The sequence below is a fragment of the Schistocerca gregaria genome, chromosome 9, assembly GCF_023897955.1.
Source record: "Schistocerca gregaria isolate iqSchGreg1 chromosome 9, iqSchGreg1.2, whole genome shotgun sequence".
In the NCBI taxonomy this organism is placed as follows: Eukaryota; Metazoa; Arthropoda; class Insecta; order Orthoptera; family Acrididae; genus Schistocerca; species Schistocerca gregaria.
The window spans coordinates 155,019,740-155,045,071 of NC_064928.1; the positions used below are offsets into that span (position 1 = coordinate 155,019,740).

At 46.6% G+C, this 25,332-nt stretch overlaps 1 protein-coding gene across 1 annotated transcript in view; it reads right to left on the reverse strand.

The window, feature by feature from the left end:
• The window catches only part of LOC126291470 (uncharacterized), a 323,747-nt gene that overhangs the window by 225,283 nt on the left and 73,132 nt on the right, over positions 1–25,332 (reverse strand). The window contains exons 5-8 of the mRNA XM_049984981.1: positions 23,265–23,460; positions 16,656–16,964; positions 7,876–8,281; positions 2,477–2,750 (exon numbers count right to left, since the gene is read on the reverse strand). Coding sequence (XP_049840938.1) covers positions 2,477–2,750; positions 7,876–8,281; positions 16,656–16,964; positions 23,265–23,460 — 1,185 coding nt within the window. The remainder of the gene's footprint in view (positions 1–2,476; positions 2,751–7,875; positions 8,282–16,655; positions 16,965–23,264; positions 23,461–25,332) is intronic.

Sequence of the window (25,332 nt, forward strand, 5' to 3'; positions counted from 1 at the left end):
TCCTTTTGACAGACATCAGTAAGTATGTTGTATTTCTTAAGTCAATGTGTAATGACGCTAGAGCGTATTTCTTCCAGGCAAAGCATAGACAGGGTGGTCGGAAATTCCAGTTACAGACTTCTAGGACTTGTAGAGGAGAGTGATAACATCGTATTTTGAAGAGGAACCCATGTCCGGAAACGTCATCCAACGAGAATACAGTGTGTCAAAGTTGTAGGCGTGGACGTCTCAAAATGTACGTATACTGGGGAGATTCCGTGATGATGTTACAGAGTTTCTATGATGATGGAGAACGATAAATGTATTAATTTGAAGTAAGGATCCCTGTATCGGAAACGAACGAGTAGAATGTTATGTACGAAAACCGTTCTGATACCTCTGACAATTGAATACATGTACCGGTTCTTGTGTTGCGAAGAGTGTAGGGTTGGTAACTTTCAGTGGTGGTAGTGTGGACAAAAACGAGAAAAAATGTCCAATAAACGTGGGCTCTAAAATGCGTACCTTAACAGCTGTGAACACTTGCTCAGTAGAGAAGATGGGTTTCACATTAGTGAAGATGAACGAATGGTCATAGCTCCTCAAGTATTCCCCAAGGTAAAATCTACATTACAAGGGACAAGATATAAGTCCTGTCAACGAAGCAGTGAATGGAAAAAGAGCACACGTAATCAAGGAGCTCACAGAGGAAGAAGTCTAGCACTATTGTAAGAAAGTGCAACGTTGACAGCCGTCCTTACGATCTTATTTATTGTGTAACTGCCAGGTTGGGCGCTTCAGTGCGCCATTTCAGGCTGTAGTTGGTGCTGAAGGGGTTGACATGATCCATATCTAAATACCGCATCAGTGGCCAACATAACTGGTTACGCAGACTATCTGTACATTTTGGTATCAGCAATCCAACCATCAACTGTCAACCAAGGTTGCAAAGTTGTTTACAGATAGTCACCGTAATCAGTTATGTTGCCCACTGATGCGATATATACATATGGATCGAGTCAATCCCTTCAGCATCAACTGCAGTCTGAAGATGGCGCACTAAAGTGCTGAAATTGGTAGCTACAAGTAAATAAGATCATAAGGATGGCTGTAGGCGTCTCATTTTTTTTTACAGTAGTGAACGGCCGCGGTCCCCAAAACCTCCAGTCAAAAGGACAGACATACAAAAAGTCTAGTACTGTTTCCATCAAGGGAAAATTCTCACGGAGCGTTGTAAGGGTAGAGGAGGGTAGAGTGTCGAGGATGTCAGTAACGAAATATGTGTGTTTCTGAAATAAAATGCCTTACAACAATAGTCCCGTTATTTTATAACCATAATCGAACATCCTACCCCATGAACCATGGACCTTGCCGTTGGTGGAGAGGCTTGCGTGCCTCAGCGATACAGATGGCCGTACCGTAGGTGCAACCTCAACGGAGGGGCATCTGTTGAGAGGCCAGACAAACGTGTGGTTCCTGAAGAGGGGCAGCAGCCTTTTCAGTAGTTGCAGGGGCAACAGTCTGTATGATTGACTGATAAGGGCTTGTAACACTAACCAAAGTGGCCTTGCTGTGCTGGTACTGCGAACGGCTGAAAGCAAAGGGGAAACTACAGCCGTAATTTTTCCCGAGGGCATGCAGCTTTAATGTATGGTAAAAATCGTAGAGGGAGGCCAAGAGATGAATACACTAAGCAGATTCAGAAGGATGTAGGTTGCAATAAGTACTGGGAGATGAAGAAACTTGCACAGGATAGAGTAGCATGGTGAGCTGCATCAAACCAGTCTCAGGGTTGAAGACAACAACAACAACAACATCCTCGAACATACTCCAGAGCAGTCCCTGATTATTTGTCGTTTTCTTTTTTCAGTTCTTTGCAGGAGTTAGTTTGAAGCGAACTGAAACTTGTCGTTCTCGGCAGGAACTGCCGTTTATTGCTCAATGTTACCTTTACGCGATACAATTTACTGTGCAATATATTGAGCAAGCGTCAACATTTTTAATTGTATGCGGTACTCTCGAATATACTGCGTGAAACGTCAGTACCACCCTAGCAAGGTCAATATTTCATTGCGCACTTGCCGCAGTGGTAACACCGGATCCCGTCAGATCATCAAAGTTAAGCGCTGTTGGGCCTGGCTAGCACTTGGATGGGTGACCAGATGGTTGCAAGTTTGGAAAAATTGTGTGAGCACTGTTGGCAAGTGGGGTCTACTCACCCTTGTGAGGCGTACTGAGGAGCCGCTAGATTGAGAAGTACCGGCTCTGGTCTCGTGAACTGACATACGGCCAGGAGAGCATTGTGGTGACAACACGCCCCCCCCCCCCCCCATAATCCGCATCTAGTGACGATTCTGGTTGATGATGATATGGCGGCCGGTCGGTACCGTTGGGCCAAGATGGCCTGTTGGGGCGTAGTTTAGTACTCAGTATTGGATGAATGTTGAGCGCTTCGGAGCTCCCCCTGAGAACTGGTGACCCCGACTGCGGCGCTTACCCCGGTGAGTGGTTGAGCTGCTCGCCCGCCGGGTCTGTGACGTGTATGCTGACGCTGGAGAGCACCGAGGTGTCCTGGTTGCCCTGCAGCAGCTGCTCCTCGAGCACGCGGAGGTCTGAGCTGCCGGGCAGGATTCCCTCGGCGAACGATGTGTCGAACGGGTCAGGAGCCACCAGATCCTCAGCGAGCGCTCGGAGCTCGCTCTCGTGGAAAGTCTCCTGCTGGCCGCGTGCAGGGGCGGCAGACGGGGGTGGCGGTCTAGCCGGCTTGCTCTCTGCAAACAAAGCACACACATACTCTTCACTGACCAACTTCTTATCTTCGTCAGACTTTCTAAATTTTACCTTTCTTTATTTTTAGTCAATATACGCTCTGCGATCAGAAGCATCAAGACACCAATTGGTGCACACTAATATGAGGTGTGTCCTACGACGGCTTCACCTCTGGTGTGGACTTTTTAAATGAGGATTCCGAGCCGGTCGGTGTGGCCGAGCGGTTCTAGGCGCTACAGCCTGGAACCGCGCGACCGCTGCGGTCGCAGGTTCGATTCCTGCCTCGGGCATGGATGTGTGTTATGTCCTTAGGTTAGTTAGATTTAAGTAGTTCTAAGTTCTAGGGGACTGATGACCTCAGATGTTAAGTCCCATAGTGCTCAGAGCCATTTTTGGGGAATCCAAATGTCTGTGGAGAAATGGCAACCTATATTCCTAAACAGCCGATAACAGAGTCGATACTGATGATTTCAAGACAAGTCGACGTTCTGACTCATCACTAAGGTGTTCCATTGGGTTCAGGTTGATACTCTGGGCGGATCAGTCCATATCAGCAATGTTCTTCTCCTCAACACGTTGTGACACAGATGCTGCCTATTTACGGGTTGTGCTATCATACTCAATCAGTTAGTGTCTCCGAAAAATTCCCCTACCATTCACAGTATCCAGTTCACTGCCTTGTGTATCGTTTTGTTAACTACAATAAGGGGACGACTCCATAACCACGAAAACGATCTCATACTATATTGAGGAGCCAAACAAACTGGTACACCTGCCTAATATGCAGACAGTAGCGTGGCAACACGACGTGGCATGGACTCGACTATTGTCTGAAGTAGTGCTAGAGGGAATTGATACCATGAATACTGCAGGGCTTTCTATAAATCCTTAAGAGTACGAGTGGTAGCGATCTCTTCTCGACAGCACGTTACAAGGCATCTCAGATATACTCAATAATGTTCATGCCTGGGGAGTTTGGTGGACAACGGAAGTGTTCAAATTCAGAAGAGTGTTCCAGGAGCTACCCTGTAGCAATTCTCGGCGTGAGGGGTACCGCATTGTTCTGCTGGAATTGCCCAAGTCCGTCGGAATGCACAATGTACGTGAATGGATACAGGTGATCAGGCACGATGCTTACGTACGTGACACCTGTCAGAGTCGTACCTAGACGTTTTAGGAATCCAGTATCACTAACTGCAACCCACACTGCAAGCATCTACCAGCTTGAACACTCCCCTGTTGACATGCAGGGTCCATGGATTCATCAGGTTGTTCCATTCCTGTGTATGTCCACCCGCACGATAAAATTTGAAACGATACTCGTCCGACCAGACAACATATTTCCGGTCACCAACAGTTGACCAGGTGAGGCGTAAAGCTTTGTGTCGTGCAGTCATCAAGGATACAAGAGTGGGCCTTCGGCTGCGAAAGCTCTTACCGCTAATGTTTCGTTGAGTGGTTCGCACGCTGACGCTTGTTGGTGGCCCAGCATTGAAATCTGCAGCAATTTGCGGAAGAGTTGCGCTTCTGTCACGTTGAGGGATTCTCTTTAGTCGACATTCATCCCATCCTTGCAGGAACTTTTTCCAGCCGCAGCGATGTTGCACACTTGATGTTGTACCGAATTCCAGATGTTCACAGTACACTCGTGAAATGATAGTACGGAAAAAATTCCCTTTTCAACGCTACTTCGGAGATGCTGTGCCCCTTCGCTCGTGCGCCGACTGTAACAGCACGTCCAAACCCACTTAAATCTTGATAATCTGCTATAGTAGCAGGAGTAACCAATATTACAAGTGCGCCAGACACTTGTTGCCTTATACAGGCATTGCTGACAGCAGCACCGTATTCTGCCTGTTTACATATCTCTGTATTTGTTTACGCATGCCTTGCCTATACCAGTTTCTTTGGTGCTTCAGTGTAGTATCCAACTCATAGTATACGACTGTATTTTTTCACCAGGTACTGGGCTAATATTTCTGTCAACTGACATCAGGAGATGGTCGCGTAATATCGGGCAGCAGACTGTAGAAGACAACAGCTCCCTCTAAACCCCAGCGGTAGTCGCAGGACCTGGCACACCAGTGCAGTGTGAACTTTAGAGCAGTGTTCCGAACCTTTTATGACTCCCGGTACACCGACATGGCCCTAGAGACAACGTGGCACACAAAAATGTCTCTACCCTCAAAATCGTGTGAATCTTAACATAATTACGAATTATTAAGTCTTTAAGTAATCAGTTATTATTATTGTTGTTATTAATATAAAAGAGGAATAGACTCATGCCTTTCTCATTAAGTTTAATTCATTGAAGAAAACAGAAATTTATGAAACGAATTTTAAAGTAAATAACTCTACCTTCAATATGATACTTTACCCTGCTTAGCGGTACTCAGAATGCTGATTTGTCGCTGAATCGTTGACAAAGCGACCTTAACTTTCTCATCGATAGATTTGAGTTTCTCTCTCTTGTCTCTTTGTCAACGTTGAAATGGCAACAAAGCATTAACTGCCATCACCCAGACAGCCGGGTTTCCACTGCTTATTGATAATCAAAATACACTCTGAGACAAGAGAAAGAAGAGATAAACCACGAACCGAATGGGACGGTAATCAGCAGAGAAACAAAAGATTACAATTTCAGAAAAATTGGATGACCTATTGAAGGGAAAGAGCTGGACAAATTGAGCAAGTCACTAACATTTCTCCAGACACTTCTCCGATCTGATACCTCATTTACTGCAGTGGAAGTGTCTTCAGAGATGAGTCCTGCTTTGAATTGAGCTTTGATTACCACCGAAAACGTATCTGGAGGGGCTCCGGACACTGGTGGGATATGAACTTGATTGTCACCCAAAATACAGCCTGACAAGCAGGAGTGATGGTGCCATTTCTTTTCATAGCAGGGGCCGTTTGGTTCTCATGTGCGGCTCTCTTACAGCACAATGGTACGTCTATCATACTCTACACCAGTTTTTGTTGCCTTCATAGCAAGCCATCTTGGACTTACATTTCAGCAAGATAATGTCCGGCCATACACACGGTGAAATTTCTACTGCTCGTCTTCATACTTTCTTTGTTCTTTCTTTGTGAATACATATATGCCGTACACAACTGTGTGTTGCTATAAAGGTTGGTTATTCACATGTGCAAATAAATAAATTACTAAAGTCATAAAGCATACAAAGCACCAGATCTTGTTGTGGATCTGATGCTAATGGTATCATGTATGAAGTAGCACTATTTAAGACTATACAGGGTGTCTCAAAAAGGTACGGCCAAACTTTCAGGAAACATTCCTTACACAGAAGTAAAGAAAAGATGTTATGTGGACATGTGTCCGGAAACGCTTAATTTCCATGTCAGAGCTCATTTTAGTTTCGTCAGTATGTACTGTGCTTCCTCGATTCACAGCCAGTTGGCCCAATTGAAGGAAGTTAATGTTGACTTCGGTGCTTGTGTTGACATGCGACTCATTGCTCTACAGTAGTAGCATCAAGCACATCAGTACGTAGTATCAATAGGTTAGTGTTCATCACATTGCAGTCAGTGCAATGTTTACAAATGCGGAGTTGGCAGATGCCCATTTGATGTATGGATTAGCACGGGGCAATAGCCGTGGCGCTGTGCGTTTGTATCGAGACAGATTTCCAGAACGAAGGTGCCCCTACAGCAAGACGTTCGAAGCAACTGATCGGCGCCTTAGGGAGCACGGAACATTCCAGCCGATGACTCGCGACTGGGGAAGACCTAGAACGACGAGGACACCTGCAATGGACGAGGCAGTTGACGATAACCCTAATGTCAGCGTCAGAGAAGTTGCTGCTGTACAAGGTAACGTTGACCACGTCACTGTATGGAGAGTGCTACGGGAGAACCAGTTGTTTCCGTACCATGTACAGCGGGTGCAGGCACTATCAGCAGCTGATTGGCCTCCACGGGTAGACTTCTGCGAATGGGTCATCCGACAATGTGTCAATCCTCATTTCAGTGCAAATGTTCTCTTTACGGATGAGGCTTCATTCCAACGTGATCAAATTGTAAATTTTCACAACCAACATGTGTGGGCTGACGAGAATCCGCACGCAATTGTGCAATCACGTCATCAACACAGATTTTCTGTGAACGTTTGGGCAGGCATTTTTGGTGATGTCTCGATTGGGCCTCATGTTCTTCCACCTACGCTCAATGGAGCACGTTACCATGATTTCATACGGGATACTCTATCTGTGCTGCTAGAACATGTGCCTTCACAAGTACGACACAACAAGTGGTTCGTGCACGATGGAGCTCCTGCACATTTCAGTCGAAGTGTACGTACGCTTCTCAACAACAGATTCGGTGACCGATGGATTGGTAGAGGCGGACCAATTCCATGGCCTCCACGCTCTCCTGACCTCAGCCCTCTTGACTTTCACTGATGGGGGCATTTGAAAGCTCTTGTCTACGCAACCCCAGTACCAAATGTAGAGACTCTCCGTGCTCGTATTGTGGACGGCTGTGCTACAATACGCCATTCTTCAGGGTTGCATCAGAGCATGAGGGATTGCATGTGACGGAGGGTGGATGCATGTATCCTCGCTAACGGAGGACATTTTGAACATTTCCTGTAACAAAGTGTTTGAAGTCACGCTGGTACGTTCTGTTGCTGTGTGTTTCCATTTCATGATAATGTGATTTGAAGAGAAGTAATAAAATGAACTCTAACATGGAAAGTAAGCGTTTCTGGACACATGTCCACATGACATATTTTCTTTCTTAGTGTGTGAGGAATGTTTCCTGAAAGTTTGGCCGTATCTTTTTGTAACACCCTGTACACAGTGTACAACTGTGTGTTGCTTAAAGGTTGGATATTCACATGAGCAAATAAATAAATTACGAAAGACATAAAGCATACAAAGCACCCGATTTTGTTGTAGATCTGAGGCTAATGGTATCATGTATATTTAAGACAATATACTAACAGAGAGATAGCAACAGAATATGAAACGCAACTATTGAGTGTCATCAGGCAACAGAAAGGACAACACCCTCCCCAAAAAGCAGCTGCCGATACATGTTGCTCGACTCGGGACCTCGCGTACTGGACAGTCTGAAATCTGCCTCCGAGACGTGCCACCGACTGACCTTTGGTGGTGGGTTCTTCGGCGTCGTCGTCGAAGGCGGCCCAGGAGCTGGGGCTGTCGCTGGCGAGGACGATGTCGACGTCCGGCGAGATGGGGAAGGCGCGCGGCTTGCGGCCCTGGGTTTGCGACTGGGGGAGCGCGGGCGGCTGGTCCGTGAGCCCGGCGACCTCGCTGTCGAACGAGTCGTGCGCGGTCTGCTCGCCGAGCACCGCCGCAGCGACGCTGGTGTCGAAGGGGTCGCGCCCGAGGCCGGGGCCGAGATCGAGGTCTAGCTGCTGGTCGTGGTCGGCGCCGTCCGCCGGCGGCTGGTAGGACGCCTTCCGCGAGACCGACTCTTTGGCGAGGGCGGCGAACTCGTCGTCGAGGTCCTCCTCCTCCTCTTCCTGGCCGTCGGGGAAATCTACAACCTGCCAGGCGACCGCCGTTGTGTTTACTGCATAACTTGCCCAGGCATCAGCTACAAACACACTAAACATACAACTGAATCGTCAACTGTTCAAATTAGTAAGTCAAAATTTTCTACTTTCCATTTTTTCTGAATATTATATTTAATTCTAGGCCTTTAGGCAATCTACACTTATATCTATTTATACACTCCTGGAAATGGAAAAAAGAACACATTGACCGCGGTGTTGGCCGTCGAATGGCGCTAGCTGCGCAGCATTTGTGCACCGCCGCCGTCAGTGTCAGCCAGTTTGCCGTGGCATACGGAGCTCCATCGCAGTCTTTAACACTGGTAGCATGCCGCGACAGCGTGGACGTGAACCGTATGTGCAGTTGACGAACTTTGAGCGAGGCCGTATAGTGGGCATGCGGGAGGCCGGGTGGACGTACCGCCGAATTGCTCAACACGTGGGGCGTGAGGTCTCCACAGTACATCGATGTTGTCGCCAGTGGTCGGCGGAAGGTGCACGTGCCCGTCGACCTGGCACCGGACCGCAGCGACGTACGGATGCACGCCAAGACCGTAGGATCCTACGCAGTGCCGTAGGGGACCGCACCGTCACTTCCCAGCAAATTAGGGACACTGTTGCTCCTGGGGTATCGGCGAGGACCATTCGCAACCGTCTCCATGAAGCTGGGCTACGGTCCCGCACACCGTTAGGCCGTGTTCCGCTCACGCCCCAACATCGTGCAGCCCGCCTCCAGTGGTGTCGCGACAAGCGTGAATGGAGGGACGAATGGAGACGTGTCGTCTTCAGCGATGAGAGTCGCTTCTGCCTTGGTGCCAATGATGGTAGTATGCGTGTTTGGCGCCGTGCAGGTGAGCGCCACAATCAGGACTGCATACGACCGAGGCACACAGGGCCAACACCCGGCATCATGGTGTGGGGAGCGATTTCCTACACTGGCCGTACACCTCTGGTGATCGTCGAGGGGACATTGAATAGTGCACGGTACATCCAAACCGTCATCGAACCCATCGTTCTACCATTCCTAGACCGGCAAGGCAACTTGCTGTTCCAACAGGACAATGCACGTCCGCATGTATCCCGTGCCACCCAACGTGCTCTAGAAGGTGTAGTAAGTCAACTACCCTGGCCAGCAAGATCTCCGGATCTGTCCCCCATTGAGCATGTTTGGGACTGGATGAAGCGTCGTCTCACGCGGTGTGCACGTCCAGCACGAACGTTGGTCCAACTGAGGCGCAAGGAGGAAATGGCATGGCAAGCCGTTCCACAGGACTACATCCAGCATCTCTAGGATCGTCTCCATGGGAGAATAGCAGCCTGCATTGCTGCGAAAGGTGGATATACACTGTACTAGTGCCGACATTGTGCATGCTCTGTTGCCTGTGTCTATGTGCCTGTGGTTCTGTCAGTGTGATCATGTGATGTATCTGACCCCAGGAATGTGTCAATAAAGTTTCCCCTTCCTGTGACAATGAATTCACGGTGTTCTTATTTCCATTTCCAGGAGTGTATCTACTCCGCGAGGCACCGCACGCTTTGTGGCGGAGGGTACTCTGTACCACTAGTATTTATTTAATTTCCTTTTCCATCCAGAAAGAGAACGAGCAACGAAGGACAGTTCTACATCTACATCTGCTGGCCACCAAGCGGTGTGTGGCGGAGGGCACTATTCGCGCCAAAGTCATATCCCCCCCCCCCCCCCCTTGTTCTACTCACGGATCGCGCGAGAGAAAAACGACTGTTTGAACGCGTCAGTACGAACTCTAATTTCCCTTATAAATCAACATTATACGGACGCGCGCTAAATTATCCTTGCTTCAGGATATGTTGAATACTGCTTCCATCGATATAGCCCTTCTCCAGGAGGTGTACGTCGACGACTTTCCAGGTATGTGCGGTTATGATGCATGAGTCTCTCCAGCTTCCCCCACAGGCAACGGCGTCGCTGCACTTCTTCGGGAAGGGATAGTGACGGACCATGTCCTCGTTCTGGCTGGGGTAAGAGGAAAGGCACTGCGTGTCCGCCTTATCAATATCCACGCACCTTCCGGGACGGACAAACGTCGCAAATGTTCACGATTCTTTGCGGAAGACGTCGCCCCGCTCTTCCAAGGCCGCCACGACCATCTGGTATTTGGAGGTGACTACAATTGAGTACTGGCACCCAGAGGCCAATTCCCACGACATAATCCGTGCCCGGGACTCGAGACGCTAATCCGAGACCAGCAGATGGTGGAAACTTGGGAACATCTTCATGACTACCGACGACGAGTCACTCTTCCAGTTGCATCGACCGATTGCGCGATTTGAGAGTTGCTGGTAAAAATATATGCTGTACATCCTCGGTGAAGATCGGATTTCAGAATTTAATGACCACCCCCTTCTGTTTAGCGCGCCCTCTATCTGCAAGAGTATCCCACTTCAAACTTTCTATGAGATTTGTAACGTTCTCGCGATGGCTATTTGTACTTCACGAATCTTGCCGCTATTCTTTGGACTTTCTCAATCTCCAGAATCAGACCCATCTGGCAACAGACGGCAGACGAACAATACTCCGAGACTGACGAACTAACGTATTGTAAGCTATTTCCTTTGTTGAAGGACTGCATCGTTTCATGATTCTACGAATAAACCGAAATCTGGAGTTCGCCTTATCCGTTACTTGTGTAATCTGATCATTCCATTTGAGATAATTTCGAGTAGTCACACCCAGACACTTGACGGACGTTACCGCTTTTAAAGACTGGGCATTTATTTTGTACTCGTACATTAATGGGGATTTTCGCCTTTACGCAGTAGGTTACGCTTACTAGTATTGAGAGATAACTGCCAGTCATTAGACCAACCATTTATTTTCTGCAAATCCTCATTGATTTGTTCACAACTTTCGTGTGATATTACTTTCCTGTAGACTACAGCATCATCCGCAAACAGTCTAAGGCCGCTGTCAATACCATCAACCAGATCGTTTATGTAAATCGTAAACAGCAGAGGACCTATTACGCTGCCCTGGGGCACACCTGAAGTTACGCTTGTTTCTGTGAAGTCATCCAGTTCGCATACTGCTCCCTGGCTGTCTACATGGCTTCATATCAGCCCTTATTTCTCGTACCTTATCTTCGTGGTCTTTACGTGAAATGTATGTTGGCGCTAGTGGAACCGTTTTGCAGTCAGCTTCAAATGCTGGTTCTCTGAAGTTTCTCAATAGTATTCCTCGAAAAGAGTGTTCCATTTCCTCCAGGGATTTCTATTTGATTTCCCGAAGCGTCTCCGTAATACTTGAGTACTGATCGAACCTACCGGTAGCATGTCTAGCACCCCGCCTCCGAATTGCTGCAATGTCTTCTTTTAATCCGACCTGGTGTGGATCACAACACTCGAGCAGTGCTCAAGGATAGGCCGCACCAGCGTCCTATAAGCACTCTTCTTTACAGATGAGTTACACTTTCCCAAAATTCTTCCAATAAACTGAAGTCGACATTTCGCCTTCCGTACTACAATCTGTACCTGGTCGTTCCGTTTCATTTCGCTTTGCAACGCTACGCCCACATACGGGGTGTTCAAAAAGTCTCTCCGCAGTGCCGTATCACTGTTAGCCACACGTGCCGTATGATTGTTCGCCTGCCTGGGTTACTTCCCCTCAGTGGACTCTCCCAACATTCCACTGTTTTGTTTATCTCAGCCAGCGTCAGTGGTATCGTTGGTGTGTGTCATTACACGTTGACGTGAACGTTTAAGTTTAGCTCCTTTGTTCGTTTGTTTCGTTTTTGTCACTGTTAAAATTCTAACCATTGAATAACGTCTGTTTTTAGTCGAACAACTGTTCAAAGCTGGCGGTAAACAGTTTCAGTTCGTCAAACATTTAATTCAGTTTTCCCGGAGACAACACTCCCACATTGCGATACTGTGCGAGATCCGATTAACAAATTTCGAAGAACGGGTTCAGTGACAAATGCACCGAGAATTCGTCGTCCTAGCATTTTGTCTGACTATAAACTACTCGATATTTCCGATAAAATGTCCACGAGTCCGAACAAGTCAGTAAGAAAACTCGCCCAGGAAATCGATGTTAGTGTCGGAGCGGCCCACACAGCTGTAAGGAAAAAATTAAAACACTTCCCACACAAAGTGACAGTCGTGCTGAAAAATACTGATCATGGCAAGAGACTGCATTATTGTCAATGATTCAAAAATTTTGTTCATCAAAATGGAAGGGATATTCTTAATGAAACGTTTTCCACTGTTGTGGCGTGGTTCATTTACCCGAGTATATCAACTCGCAATTCTCGTACGTGGAGTACTGCAAATCCATTGTGTATTCACGAGGAACCCCTTTATTCTGTGAAAATAGGAGTTTGGATTGCAATTTCTAGACGTCGGATTGTGGGTTACATACTTTACAACGAAACCGTAAACGAACAATGATACTGTAGTGATATTCTGTACCCATTCATAGGAGAACTTGTGTTGATTGGAACACTGAACGATTATTTTCAACAAGATGGTGCAACCGCGCATCAGCTCGCGTTTCAATGTCTCTGGTAGCTGATTGTTTTGGTGATCGCAAAATTTCACAGGGACTTCGGCCTCCACCACCGTCTGACCTAACACCACCTGACTTTTTCTTCTGGGGTGCAGCGAAAGCAACTGTCTATAAAAACCGTCCAAAATCCATCGATGAATTGAAAACTGCAATATCCACTTTCCCTGCTTCTGTTGCAGAAGAAATGTTACAGCTTGTGTTTGGAAACATTATTAGACGAATTGAATTGTGTATTCAACAACAGGGGGGACACTTACAACATTTAATTCAAATGACTCCAAGCACTGTGGGACTTAACATCTGGGGCCATCAGTCCCCTAGACTACTTAAACCTAACTAACCTAAGGACATTACATACATCCATGCCCGAGCAGGATTCGAACCTGCGACCGTAGCAGCAGCGCGATTCCGTCTGAAGCGCCTAGAACCGCTCGGCCCAACATTTAATGCGAAAATTTGTAAGTAAAAATGAATATTCAATAAATTAATAACTTGAATTTCACTGTGTTTCATTTCGGTATATTCACAGCGGCATACGGCACGCCCGGTTAACAATCATGAGACACTGCGGAGAGACTTTTTGAACACCCCGTATTTAAAAGACGTGACTGCGTCAAGTGGGACACTACCACATATACATCTAGATCTACGTGATTACTCTGCTATTCACAACAAAGTGCCTGGTAGAGGGTTCAATGAACCACCTTCAAGCTGCCTCTCGAACGGCGTGCGGGAAAAACTAGCACTTAATTTTTTTTGTGCGAGCCCTGATTTCTCTTATTTCATCATTTGTTCCTATGACGTGCTATGAGAAAATCCTGTCGCTACGAAAAACGCCTTTCTTTTAATGATTACCACTCCAATTTACGTATGTCTGTTGCACTATCTCCCCTATTTCTCAATAATACGAGCCGTCCTTCTTTACTAATGCTGCATCCGAACATTACGGGTTTGCTTGTCTTATTCGTCCGCATTAACTCAATGTTTTGTACTTTTAGAGCTAGCCTCTGTTCATCATACCAATTAGAAATCCTCCCACAACCACTCGACTTCGACACTTTCCCGTGCACCACAGCATCAACAACAAACAACTGCACATTATTTCCCATCCTATCTGCCAAATCTTTTTTGTGTACAGAGAACAACAGCGGCCCTATCACACTTCTCTGTGGCTCTCTTGACTATACCCTTGTCTCGGATGAGGGCAACATACTAGGTTCTTTTACTTAAAAAGTCTTCGAAGCATCCGCATATTTGGGAACCTACTCTATATGCATGTACCTTCGTGTCAAGTGCTTTTCGGAAATCTACCGGAGAAATATGAAACTTGCATGTTGCCCTTCATCCACAGTGCACAGGATATCATTTGAGAAAAAGACAAGCTGAGTTTCGCACGATCAATGCTTTCTAAAAGTATGTTGTTCGCGGAAATAAGTTGTGCGGTCTCGAGGATATTTATTGTATTCGAACTGAGAATGTGTACAAGAAGCCTGCACCAAACCGATGTTAAGGATGTTGGTCCTCTATTTTGTGGTTCCATTGTTTTATCCTTCTGATAAACAGGAAACAGAAATCGTTTGGTGTTGAAATGAAACATGTCATGGCCCTACAAATGACAGAAACTAAGATGGGTTTTACGCTTTTCGTTGTTGAAAGCAAATACGTTACTGACATTACGCGTGGTGAAACTGTTTGACTGCAATATGAGTACATCGTTGATAAATTTGTTCTTTTCGTTTCTTGTGGCGTTCATTGTCTTTCATGTGAGCAACAGCTGAAATTTTACTCTAGAAGAATAATAGTATTGACTATAATAGAAATAAAGTAAAGACAGCTGCTGCAGGAGGACTGCCTTGTCGAAATTGCAAAGATAATTACTTCCCAGAGAAAGCAGTTGGAGAATCATGCAACTAAATATTAATCTTACTTGGAAAAACAGTATGAAAATGCCAGAGATGTAAATAGGAGTAATATTTATTTTTATCTGCAACAACATTCTTTTATTGTAAATTTCCTTTCAGATGGAGATTGAAAAGTAATGCTTCTGTTGAGGCAAATCGACGTTATGACGTTTTGGAAAAATTTCTTCATCTTCCTGCCAAATGTGCCCAGCATTTAACATCTGCAGCAACTTATTGAAGCAGAGGAAGTACAGCAGAGGCGATCTCCGGGAAATCCGATCCAGAATTTTCCGAAAAGTGTATCATTGTGTTGCACCGTTTGTTTATCATATACCACGAGGAATTGAAAGCAAAGAGGTCTGCCAGAAAGCTCTCTTGGAGGTACATGCAGTGACGAATTCGTGTCTGTAAATTACCATTTAAGGAAAGGTCACCTGTTGATAAACGAGGGAAAAATGCGAACTCCAAAAATATACCAGAACATAGCTTTGCACTGATACATACCTTTCCTCACAAGAACCTCACATTATTCACAAAAGGAAGTAATCAGCTTGTAGTGAAATTGTGTGCTTATGGAATATCGTCTCAGTTATGTGACTTGATTCGTGATTTCCTGTTAGAGAGGTCACAGTTCGTAGTAACAGAGAGAAAGTCATCGAGTGAAACAGAAGTGATTTCTGGCGTTCACCAAGGTAATGTTATAGCCTCTCTGCTGTTATCTATATAAATGATTTAGGAGACAATCTGAGTAGCCGGCTCAGATTGTTAGCAGATGATGCTGTCGTTTATCGTACAGTAAACTCACCAGAAGATGAAAACAAATTGCAAAACGGTTTAGAAAATACATCTGCATGGTGAAAAAATTTAATATTGCCTATAAATAATGAAAAATGTGACGTCATTTACATGAGTGCTAAAAGAAATCCGTTAAACTTCGGTTACGCGATAAATCAATCTAATCTAAAGACCGTAAATTCATCTAAATACCTAGGAATTAGAACCCCGACAAAATATAATTGAAAGAAGATATAGAAAATACTGTGGGGAAGGCTAACCAAAGGCTGCGTTTTATTGACAGAACAATTACAAAATATAACAGATCTACTAAAGAGACTGGCTGCATTACACTTGTCTGTCCTATTTTGCAGTACTTCTGCGTGGCATGGGATCCTTACTACATAGGATTAACAGAGTACATTTAGAAAGTCCAAAGAAGAGCAGCACGTTTTGTACTAGTCCGAAATGGGAGAGAGAGTGTCACGGACGTTATACAGGATTTGGGACGGACACCATTAAAATAAAGGCTTTTCTACTTGCGGCGGAACCTTCTTACCAAATATCAATCACGAACTTTCTCCTCCGAATACGAAACTCTTTTGTTGACGCCGACTTACATAGGGAAAAATTATCATCGGAATAAAATAATGGAAATCAGAGCTCTCACAGAAAGATTTAGGTGTTTGTTTTTTCCGTGCGCTGTTTGAGAGTGGAATAATAGAGAATTATTGTGAAGGTGGTTCGTTGAACCCTCTGCCACGCACTTAAGGGTGATTTGCAGAGTATCCATGTGGCTTCTCATGTAGATAACATTGCTATAATAGGCTGGCGTGACCACAGTGCTGGTCTGAACCCAATGGAACATCTCTGGAATGAGTCAGAACATAACATCCCCAGCGTCCAACATCACCTTCTTGGGATTCGGCTCTTGAGGAAGTATGGGTTGCTACTCCTCTTCAGAAATCCAGACATTTCATTGAAAGTGTTCTGAGCAGAGTTCAGGCCATCGCAGACGCACTCAATATTTAATGTCCAGTACCAGGTGTCCGAATACTTCTGATGATACAGTGTGTAACTACAAGGAACTCAAGAGCTAGACTGCACTGTGTGGTGGCATGGCGATGGTGTGTAGTAATGTGAGACGTACCTGTACTTTGACGCTGGGCTCAGAAAGAGCGGCTGGTGTGGTAAGGACCCCTGTGGAGTCGGGTGCTGAGATGAGGTCGAACTCGGCGACCAGGTCGCGCAGGTCACTTCCGGGTTGGTGGTCGCCTGCTGCTGCCTTGTCGTGGTCGTGCTCTGGCGCGGTGGTCGGCAGGGGACTGGGGGAAGCGGACGCCCCGAGGGCGTCGACCAGCAGGGGGTGTGGCGACGGTGACGGCTGCGTCTGCGGCGCGGGCGCTGCGGGGGGCGCGGGGGCGTCGTCTAGGGCGTCGAGCAGCGACTTGGGGGCGGGCTAGAGGGCAGGAAGCACGGGCCAGTTGCAGGGGCCAGTGTCGCCGGGTCGAACTGGCACAAAACTCGGACTTGTGCTTTATATTAAAAAAACTAAAAACACGCCTCGGTTGCGAACAAAGCACCTGGTGTTAACCTAGGTTTCGGCGTAGATAACGACACCTTCTTCAGAACAGCACAAGTGCTTAAGAAGAACTTTGTCAATGATTAAAAGAACACCACAGCTATACATCTATAGACGGAAAAAAAATATCGAGTTACTTCATACCGAGGTTAAGGGCTTAAAACTGGATGTTTTGGAAGAAATGCAGATCTTTGAGCATCTGCAACATGCTAAAGACAATATCCTCAACTCCTACTGAGAAACAGAAAATTTTTTGACGGTTTCGAACCTTTAATTTGTTCTTCATACTCTTGTAAATCTGATGATCTGGTGATTTTCACATGCGTGCGCTGATTGGCGATTATTCCTATCTCTTTATTACAACGACGTCTTTAGATCACGTCCCCTCAGCCCCCCCCCCCCCCCCCCCCTCCAGGCTAGCTACTGGCTTTAGATAGAGTTTTTAAGAGTTCCTTCTGTTGTCATAGGTAGCTTCATATATGTTTCTTTCCTAGCATAAGCAACCGTGTGCGGTTATTTTTGGGTTTCATCTCCTATTTAGCTCGTCACTTATTCCATCCATTCCACGGTTGGGAATATATGGGCTATTTAGCCCGGACCCATGTATAAACTTTCTCGTATTCTAATGCGCATGCGCATTCAAGTAACTTCCCTTGTCTTGCGCATGCGTATAGGTAGCGGGTCGGACTTGTAAGTGAGCGACCGTTTGTAGCTGCAGTTTATGGCGGGTCATGGCCCATCGAACGTAGGCCGGTGTGAGGTGGAGCGTACACTATCAAGTTAAGTAGTGGTTTTGACTGTGTACATATGGTCTGTCTGTGTTTTCTCTTTTTTTATTATTTTATTTTTAATAAATGTATAGCTATGGTGTTCTTTTAATCATTGACAATGGTCTTCTTAGGCTCTCGTAGGTTTTATTGTTGTTCTGAAGAAGGTGTAGTTATCTACGCCGAAACCTAGGTTAACACTAGGTGCTTTTTTCGCAATCGAGGCGGGTTTTTAGTTTTTTAATATATTAACCAACGATTGCTGACGCACTGCGATGTTGAAGGTTCTTAAACTAGTGGTTTAAAAAATTGGCAGGAGATGCACTTGAAAGTTAGGATATAAAAACAATGCATAACATTTAAATCATTAGATAAGCATTTCCTTATAACATTTACTACCTGACAAAAAAGTGAAGCCCCTAGCAGGCATGATCAGATATGAGTGCAATTTCATACTTGTACACACTATTGGTGGATGTGTAAATGTTTGCAGTTGTAGTTCTCTGTGACAGATAGAACAGCCAGCAGGGAGCATTATTGCTGTTCATGTTCAGTATTGTTGCCAGAACTGGTACAGGGTCAGTGTCAGATGTTGAATGATCACTGTGAAGGGCATGGAGAAGCTGTGTACTCGTGTCACAGCATTATCAGTACCTGACAGAGTTTGAGAGGGGCCTCAGTGTGGGTTCACATCTGGCCCACTAGACGAATCGTGCATTTGATTGTGGCAGTGTCCCAGAGTGGGACTGCTTGGGAATGTGAGGGCAGGCATACTTGTCGCCAAGGTTCCCATTGACCACCTCTGATCAATGCGAGCGACGAACACCGTATTATGCACCTAGGGTATTGTAACCCCTTCACACATGCGCCTGGTATCCGAGAACCAGTAATGGATTCCCTATAACTGTGTCATTCCGCTCTACTGGTCAGAGAGTAGCAGCATCTGATCTAGGGAACTACCGACCCATTTGTAGGCTGCCATTAACACCACTACATACTCCAGTGCTCTGACGAGAACCATTGACTACTGATGAATGGTGTCACATTGTATTCATAAAAAGATCTGTACTTCTGCACTGCCTCAGATGACTACTATGGTCGAGTATGGCAGCAATCTGGGAAGGGTTCTCGTTCTTTCAATGTTTTGGAGGCACAGGCAAGGTACTCGTGACGTCATGTTGGGAGGGTTGGGGGTTGTTTGGGGGAGGAGACCAGACAGCGAGGTCATCAGTCTCATCGGATTAGAGAAGGATGGGGAAGGAAGTCGGACGTGCCCTTTCAAAGGAACCACCCTGGCATTTGCCTGGAGTGATTTAGGAAAGTCATGGAAAACATAAATCAGAATGGCCGGACGCTGGATTGAACCGTCGTCTTTCATGTTGGGAGGACCAATTGTGTATGGCTTTAGGTCATGGCTGGTATAGATTGAGGGTGTTCTGACAGCACAACGACGCATCTCGGATATTCTGCATTCTCACATCTTACTTGCCATGAGACCATATTGAGGTGTCAGTTTTCAGCAGTAACATGTTCCACAACATATGGCATGTGTCTCTATGAACTTTGTGCTTGTGCTGAGTTACTACTGTGGCCATCAAGATCTCCAGATCTGCCCCAATAGCACATGTGTGGGACCAGCTCGGTTATCAATTACATCCTAGTGCCAGTATTCAGGATACCATGCACTGGTTACAAAAATTGTGGACCAACTTGACTCAGGAGAGGCTATAACGTCTTTATGGCACGCTACCCAATCCAATCAGTGCTTTCATCTAGGTCAAAGTGGATGCAATACCTGTATCAAAAGCTTTTATTGTCTTGTGTCGTCTGTACTGGTGCACACCTGCGTTTCACTTCCATACAAGACTACACTCCAGGCAAACATTTTTAGAAAAAAGGTATAGTCGATGTTGCCGTACATCTTTTATCAGAAAACACCTTTTTAATATTGCCAGTGTACATTTTGTATCTTGTTCACTTCTGCCCAAACCAGTTACTTTGTTCCGGGAATTTCTAAAGTCTTCATTTACTTATAGCACCTCATTTCCTAATCTAATTACTCAGAATTATCCTATTTAATTCGACCTCAGTCCATTACTCTATCACGCAGGTTACATTGTCGTCGTCACACCTTAAAATTTTTGTGTATGTGTTGTGTCTGTTCTTTCGAATATGTTCGTAAGAACAGACAAATGTATATCTTTGAGTGGTGATGACGCAACTGTTGCATAAATTTATATCAAATGGGGAATGGGAAAAGAAAGGGCAGGAATGAGTAGGAATTCGTGACTTCCAGTCGCACCGGGCTTGGTGGTAATGCAGACTTCCAGGTGAAACACAAAGCTGTCATTACTGTTGTCAACACCAAGTACTGTGAGTTAATGAAACACGTTTGTTTCCAAACGAAACATGCAGCATAAGAGGTCTGTTCAAAAAATTCCGGAATGTTGTCCACAAATTTTTTTCTACACATACCTACTACTTATTGTGCGTGGTCTCTTTCGAAATACTCTCCTCCACGATTGATAAACCGCTCGCATTACCATTCCGGGAGCAGTCTTGGTACGCCTGTTTCTGCATCACGCGAAGCGCCGTCTGAGAAATTTCTATCTCGTCTATCGTTGCATATGTTCGTCCTTTCAATGGTGTGTCCAACTATGGAAGTAAAAAACAAAATCCGCAAAGGCCCGGTCTGTGGAGTATGGAGGATGACACAGTACAGTGATTTCGTTTTTTGTGCAGTAGTCACGTAATCACAGGGATGGACGTGTGGGTGCATTATCGTGATGCCCAGAGCCATGAATTGCCTCGCTACAGTTCAGGCCGTTACCTTCTCACATTTCCTCGCAGGCGTCGCAACACGTCCCGATAGCACCATCGCTTAACAGTTTGTCCCTGTGGCACGAATCCATGATGAACTAATCATTCAAAGACAAAGAAAACTATCAGCATAGTTTTGACATTTGACTTGACCTGATGAGCTTTTCTCGGTTTTGGAGAACCTTTCCCGATCCATTGTGATGACTGAACCTAGGTCTCAACATCTTAACCGTGGACCCACGTCTCATCACGAGTTATGATGCTCCTAAGGAACATTTCGTTGTAAATGATAATTAATTGAAACCCACAGCTGCCGACAGGGGGACAGCTGAAAATGTGTGTCCCAACCGGGACTCGAACCCAGGATCTCCTGCTTACATGGCAGACGCTCTATCTATCTGAGTCCCCGAGGACACAGATGTACAGCGCGACTGCAGGGACTTATCCCTCGCACGCTTCCCGTGAGACCCACATTCTCAACTGTCCACAATCTACATTCGTAATGTTCCTAACAGGATCCAAAAGCTCTTCTCAGATTATGAGGCGAAGGTCTTTTTGTTGCTGACTCATGAGCCGTGGGACGAACTTGGAGGCAACAAGTTGCAGCATTCAAAGTTGCTGTGTTAGGTTTTCATTACATGATCCAACTGAAATGTTACATTCTTCTACGATCTCTCGGACAGTTAGTCTTCGATTGGTACGCACAGTTTCGTTGACGCTCCTGACTTGAGCGGGGTCAGTAGTCGAAGGGCGTTCTGAACGAAGGTCATCTGTAACATCCGTCGGGCCATTTTTAAACCGTTTGAACCATTCGTATCAGCGAGTGCGTCTCACGCAGTCATCACCGTAGGCTTCTTGCATCATTTGTGCGTTTCTGTAAAGGTTTTCTTGAGTATCGCGGAAAATATAATGCAGACGCGTTGCCCCTTTAACTCTGCCATCTCCAAATTCGCAAACTGTGCTACACAGCGTTCTACACAATACAGCACTGAACAATGCCTAACTGGAATACAACAATGAAACTCCCGGCAGTTACACGTTAAACAAAGGCGTGTGCAGGGATACCAACTGTTTATCGCTCCAACACACCAGTGGAGCGAAATTACGAATGTTCCAGAATGGCCGGGCGGAGTGGCCGAGCGGTTCTAGGCACTACAGTCTAGAACCACGCGACCGCTACGGTCGCAGGTTCGAATCCTGCCTCGGGCATGGATATATGTGATGCCCTTAGGTTAGTTAGGTTTAGCCGGCAGGAGTGGCCGTGCGGTTCTAGGCGCTACAGTCTGGAGCCGAGCGACCGCTACGCTCGCAGGTTGGAATCCTGCCTCGGGTATGGCTGTGTGTCATGTCCTTAGGTTAGTTAGGTTCAAGTAGTTCTAAGTTCTAGGCGACTGATTACCACAGAAGTTAAGTGGCATAGTGCTCAGAGCCATTTGAACAATTTTTTGTTCCAGAATTTTTTGAACGGACGTCGTATGGGGTGCGTTCCGAAAGTAATGCAATTATTTTTTTTAAAGTAATTTATTGAACAGATTTGCACAAACACTTAAAATTCTTCAAAGTACTGTCCTTGGGCCTCTACACATTTTTTCCAGCGACTCTGCCATGACCGGTACGCGCCCTGGAAGGCGTCTTCTGGGACCTCTCGCAAGGTCTTCGTCACGGCGGATTGGATCTCGTCTATGGACGAAAAACTGGTTCCTTTCAGGGCTGACTTAATCCTAGGAAACAAAAAGAAGTCAGCTGGGGCGAGGTCAGGACTATAGGGGGGGGGGGGGGGGGCAGCGTTGGCACCTGGTGTTTGGCCAGGAACTCGCGGACTCGTAGCGCGTTGTGGCAAGGCGCGTTGTCGTGATGGAGTTGCCAGGTAGCGGAGATGTCCTTTCTCGTCCTGACGACCCTTTTGCAGAGTCTTTCCAGCACATCCACGTAGTAGGCAGCGTTATCTGTCTGTCCTTGAGGAACAAACTCCTTATGGACCACTCCTTTGCTGTCGAAAAAGACAATAAGCATTGTTTTCACTTTTGATTTGCTCATCTTGCCTTTTTGGGCTTAAAGGCCTTTAACCACCTCGAAACTTGTGAGTAGGACAGAGCAGAGTCCCCGTAAGCCTCACGAATCATTTTGTTAGTCTCCTCGAAAGATTTGTTCAGTTTAGCACAAAACTTAATCGCGTAACGTTGCTCGATCCCATTTTTTCCGTGACACGGTCGGCGCGCAGAGGTTTACAATAACAGACGTCCTGCCGCTTCCACAGCTCGGAGAGCACTGAAACCGGTTTCGCGGCAAAGCTTAGCGTCCCCCCCCCCCCCCCCCCCCCCCCCCACCTACTCCATGTGGCCCGCTCCCACTCCGACTACTAGGAGCGGCGCGGGAAATTCAATTGCATTACTTTCGGAACGTGCGTCGACATTTTCACTGTTGCACAGATATTTTCAGTGCAGTACAGATGCAGAGATAAATGGGGGTGAGAAATCTAAGTGTAATTACTCTGAGGCGTGGTGTGTACACACACACACACACACACACACAAACACACACACACAGAGAGAGAGAGAGAGAGAGAGAGAGAGAGAGAGAAATGTGTTACCTCGACTGGGGCACCCTCTGAGGCGGCGGCGGGGGCGTTCCCGTTCTCGTCGAAGCTGGCGAGCAGGAGGTCGACGTCTGCGGCGCGCGGCTGGCGCTTGGGGGAGGGCGAGGGCCGCTTGAGGGCGCTGCTGGCTGGCGGAGCTCTGCCCGCGAGGACCTTCACCACCGCCGAGTCGAGCACGACCGCCGGCCTCCTGCCAACACCGCAGCCAGCGTCGCTATGCTGCCACACGGCTGTCCAGAGCACGGCCAACAAAACTCCTACTGTCTGCGTAACCCGTTTATTCCACACTCATGCTCATAAATTAGGATAATGCTGATAGATGGTGAAACAACGCTCTTGTAGGCGGTTTGCGCGTTGCAATCACCTCGGGGTTTGACCATGCGGCGCATTTGACCAGTGGTCGTCGCACGGTGGCGCTGGCAGCAGTCCACATGTGTTGGTGCATGTAAGAGTACGGTACAGCGAGTGAGTGTGCAGACGTTTTCAGACGTGCTAATGTATGTTGAAAATGGCTCAAAGAACACATATTGATAACGTTAAGAGGTGTAGAATACTAGGGTGAGGCTTTTCAAACACAGCAGGTGGTAGCACTGGCCCTCAGTGTGTCACAAAGTGTCATCTCACGATTATGACAACGATTCCAGCAGGCAGGAAACGCGTCCAGGCGCTACAGCACGGGACGTCAACAGTTTACAACACCACAAGAAGACCCACATCTCACCATCCGTGCCCGCAGACGGCCACGGAGTACTGCAGGCAGCCTTGCTCGGGACCCTGCCGCAGCCACTGGATCAGTTGTCTCCAGACACACAGTCTATATATGACTGAACAGACATTATTTATTCTCCTGGAGACCTGCAAGGTGCATTCCACAGACCTCTGGTCACAGAAGAGCCCATAAAGCCTGGTGTCAAGAACACAGTACATGGTCATTGGAACAGTGGTCCCAGGTTAGGTTCACGGACGAGTCCAGGTATAGTCTGAACAGTGATTCTCCGCAGGTCAGGGGTAATGGGACGTCATTTTGCACCAGTATGTCCGCCTTTTCAGGGGTGCAGTGGGTCCCACCTTCCTCCTGATGGAAGGTAACACATGGCCCCTCCGAGCTGCCATCCTGGAGGAGTACCTTGAAACAGTAGATAACTGGCGAATGGAGTGGCCTGCCTGTTCTCCAGACCTAAATTCTCCAGATGTAAATTCCTTCGAGCACGTCTGGGATGCTCTCGGTCGACGTATCGCTGCACATCTCCAAACCCCTACAACACGTCAGGAGCTCCGACAAGCACTGATGCTAGAATGGCAGGCTCTACCCCGGCATCTGCTCGACCACCATATCCAGAGTATGAGAACCCATTGTACGACCTGTGTATGTGTACATGGTGATCATATCCCATACTGATGTAGGGGTACATGCGCAGGAAACAGTGGTGTTCTGTAGAACATGCGTTTCGGGATAGTTTTCTCAACTTATCACCAATGCCTTGGACGTATAGATCTGTTTTGTGTGTGTTCCCTATGTGCCTATGTTATTAGGGCCACGTTGTGTGGCACAACATTGTGCGATTATCCTTAATTTAAGAGCATGAGTGTAAGTTATGATGAACGAGCAGGAACCAGTGCTAGCAACAAAACTCAAAATCGGAAGTTCCTACTCTGACTATGGAGATGCAGCACAAGGTGTTCCCCAAGGTCCAATACTTGAACTAATCGCGTTCATTCTATACATAAACGACTAATCGTTGTAAAGAGTTTCCCACAAAGAACGTCGATTATTAAGTGCCTGCTGCTTCCGTTCTAGTATATTGGGAGCGCTGAATGTTGCACGATTTTCATCTGTTATATTTGTGCTTAAAAGGGGAGGCCACGACGTTGGAACCACCGATTTATTTCGAACTTTGTATACCTTTAATAGGCCATTAAAATGAGATAATGTGCAAGTAGATTAAGGCGGCAGAATAAATGAAGGTCAGATTCGCACCTTACATGAGAGCTTTGTACATCACAACAGGAAGGTGAATATGGCACCTAACTTAATTCGGCGGTAATGAGCAAATTAGCCTAG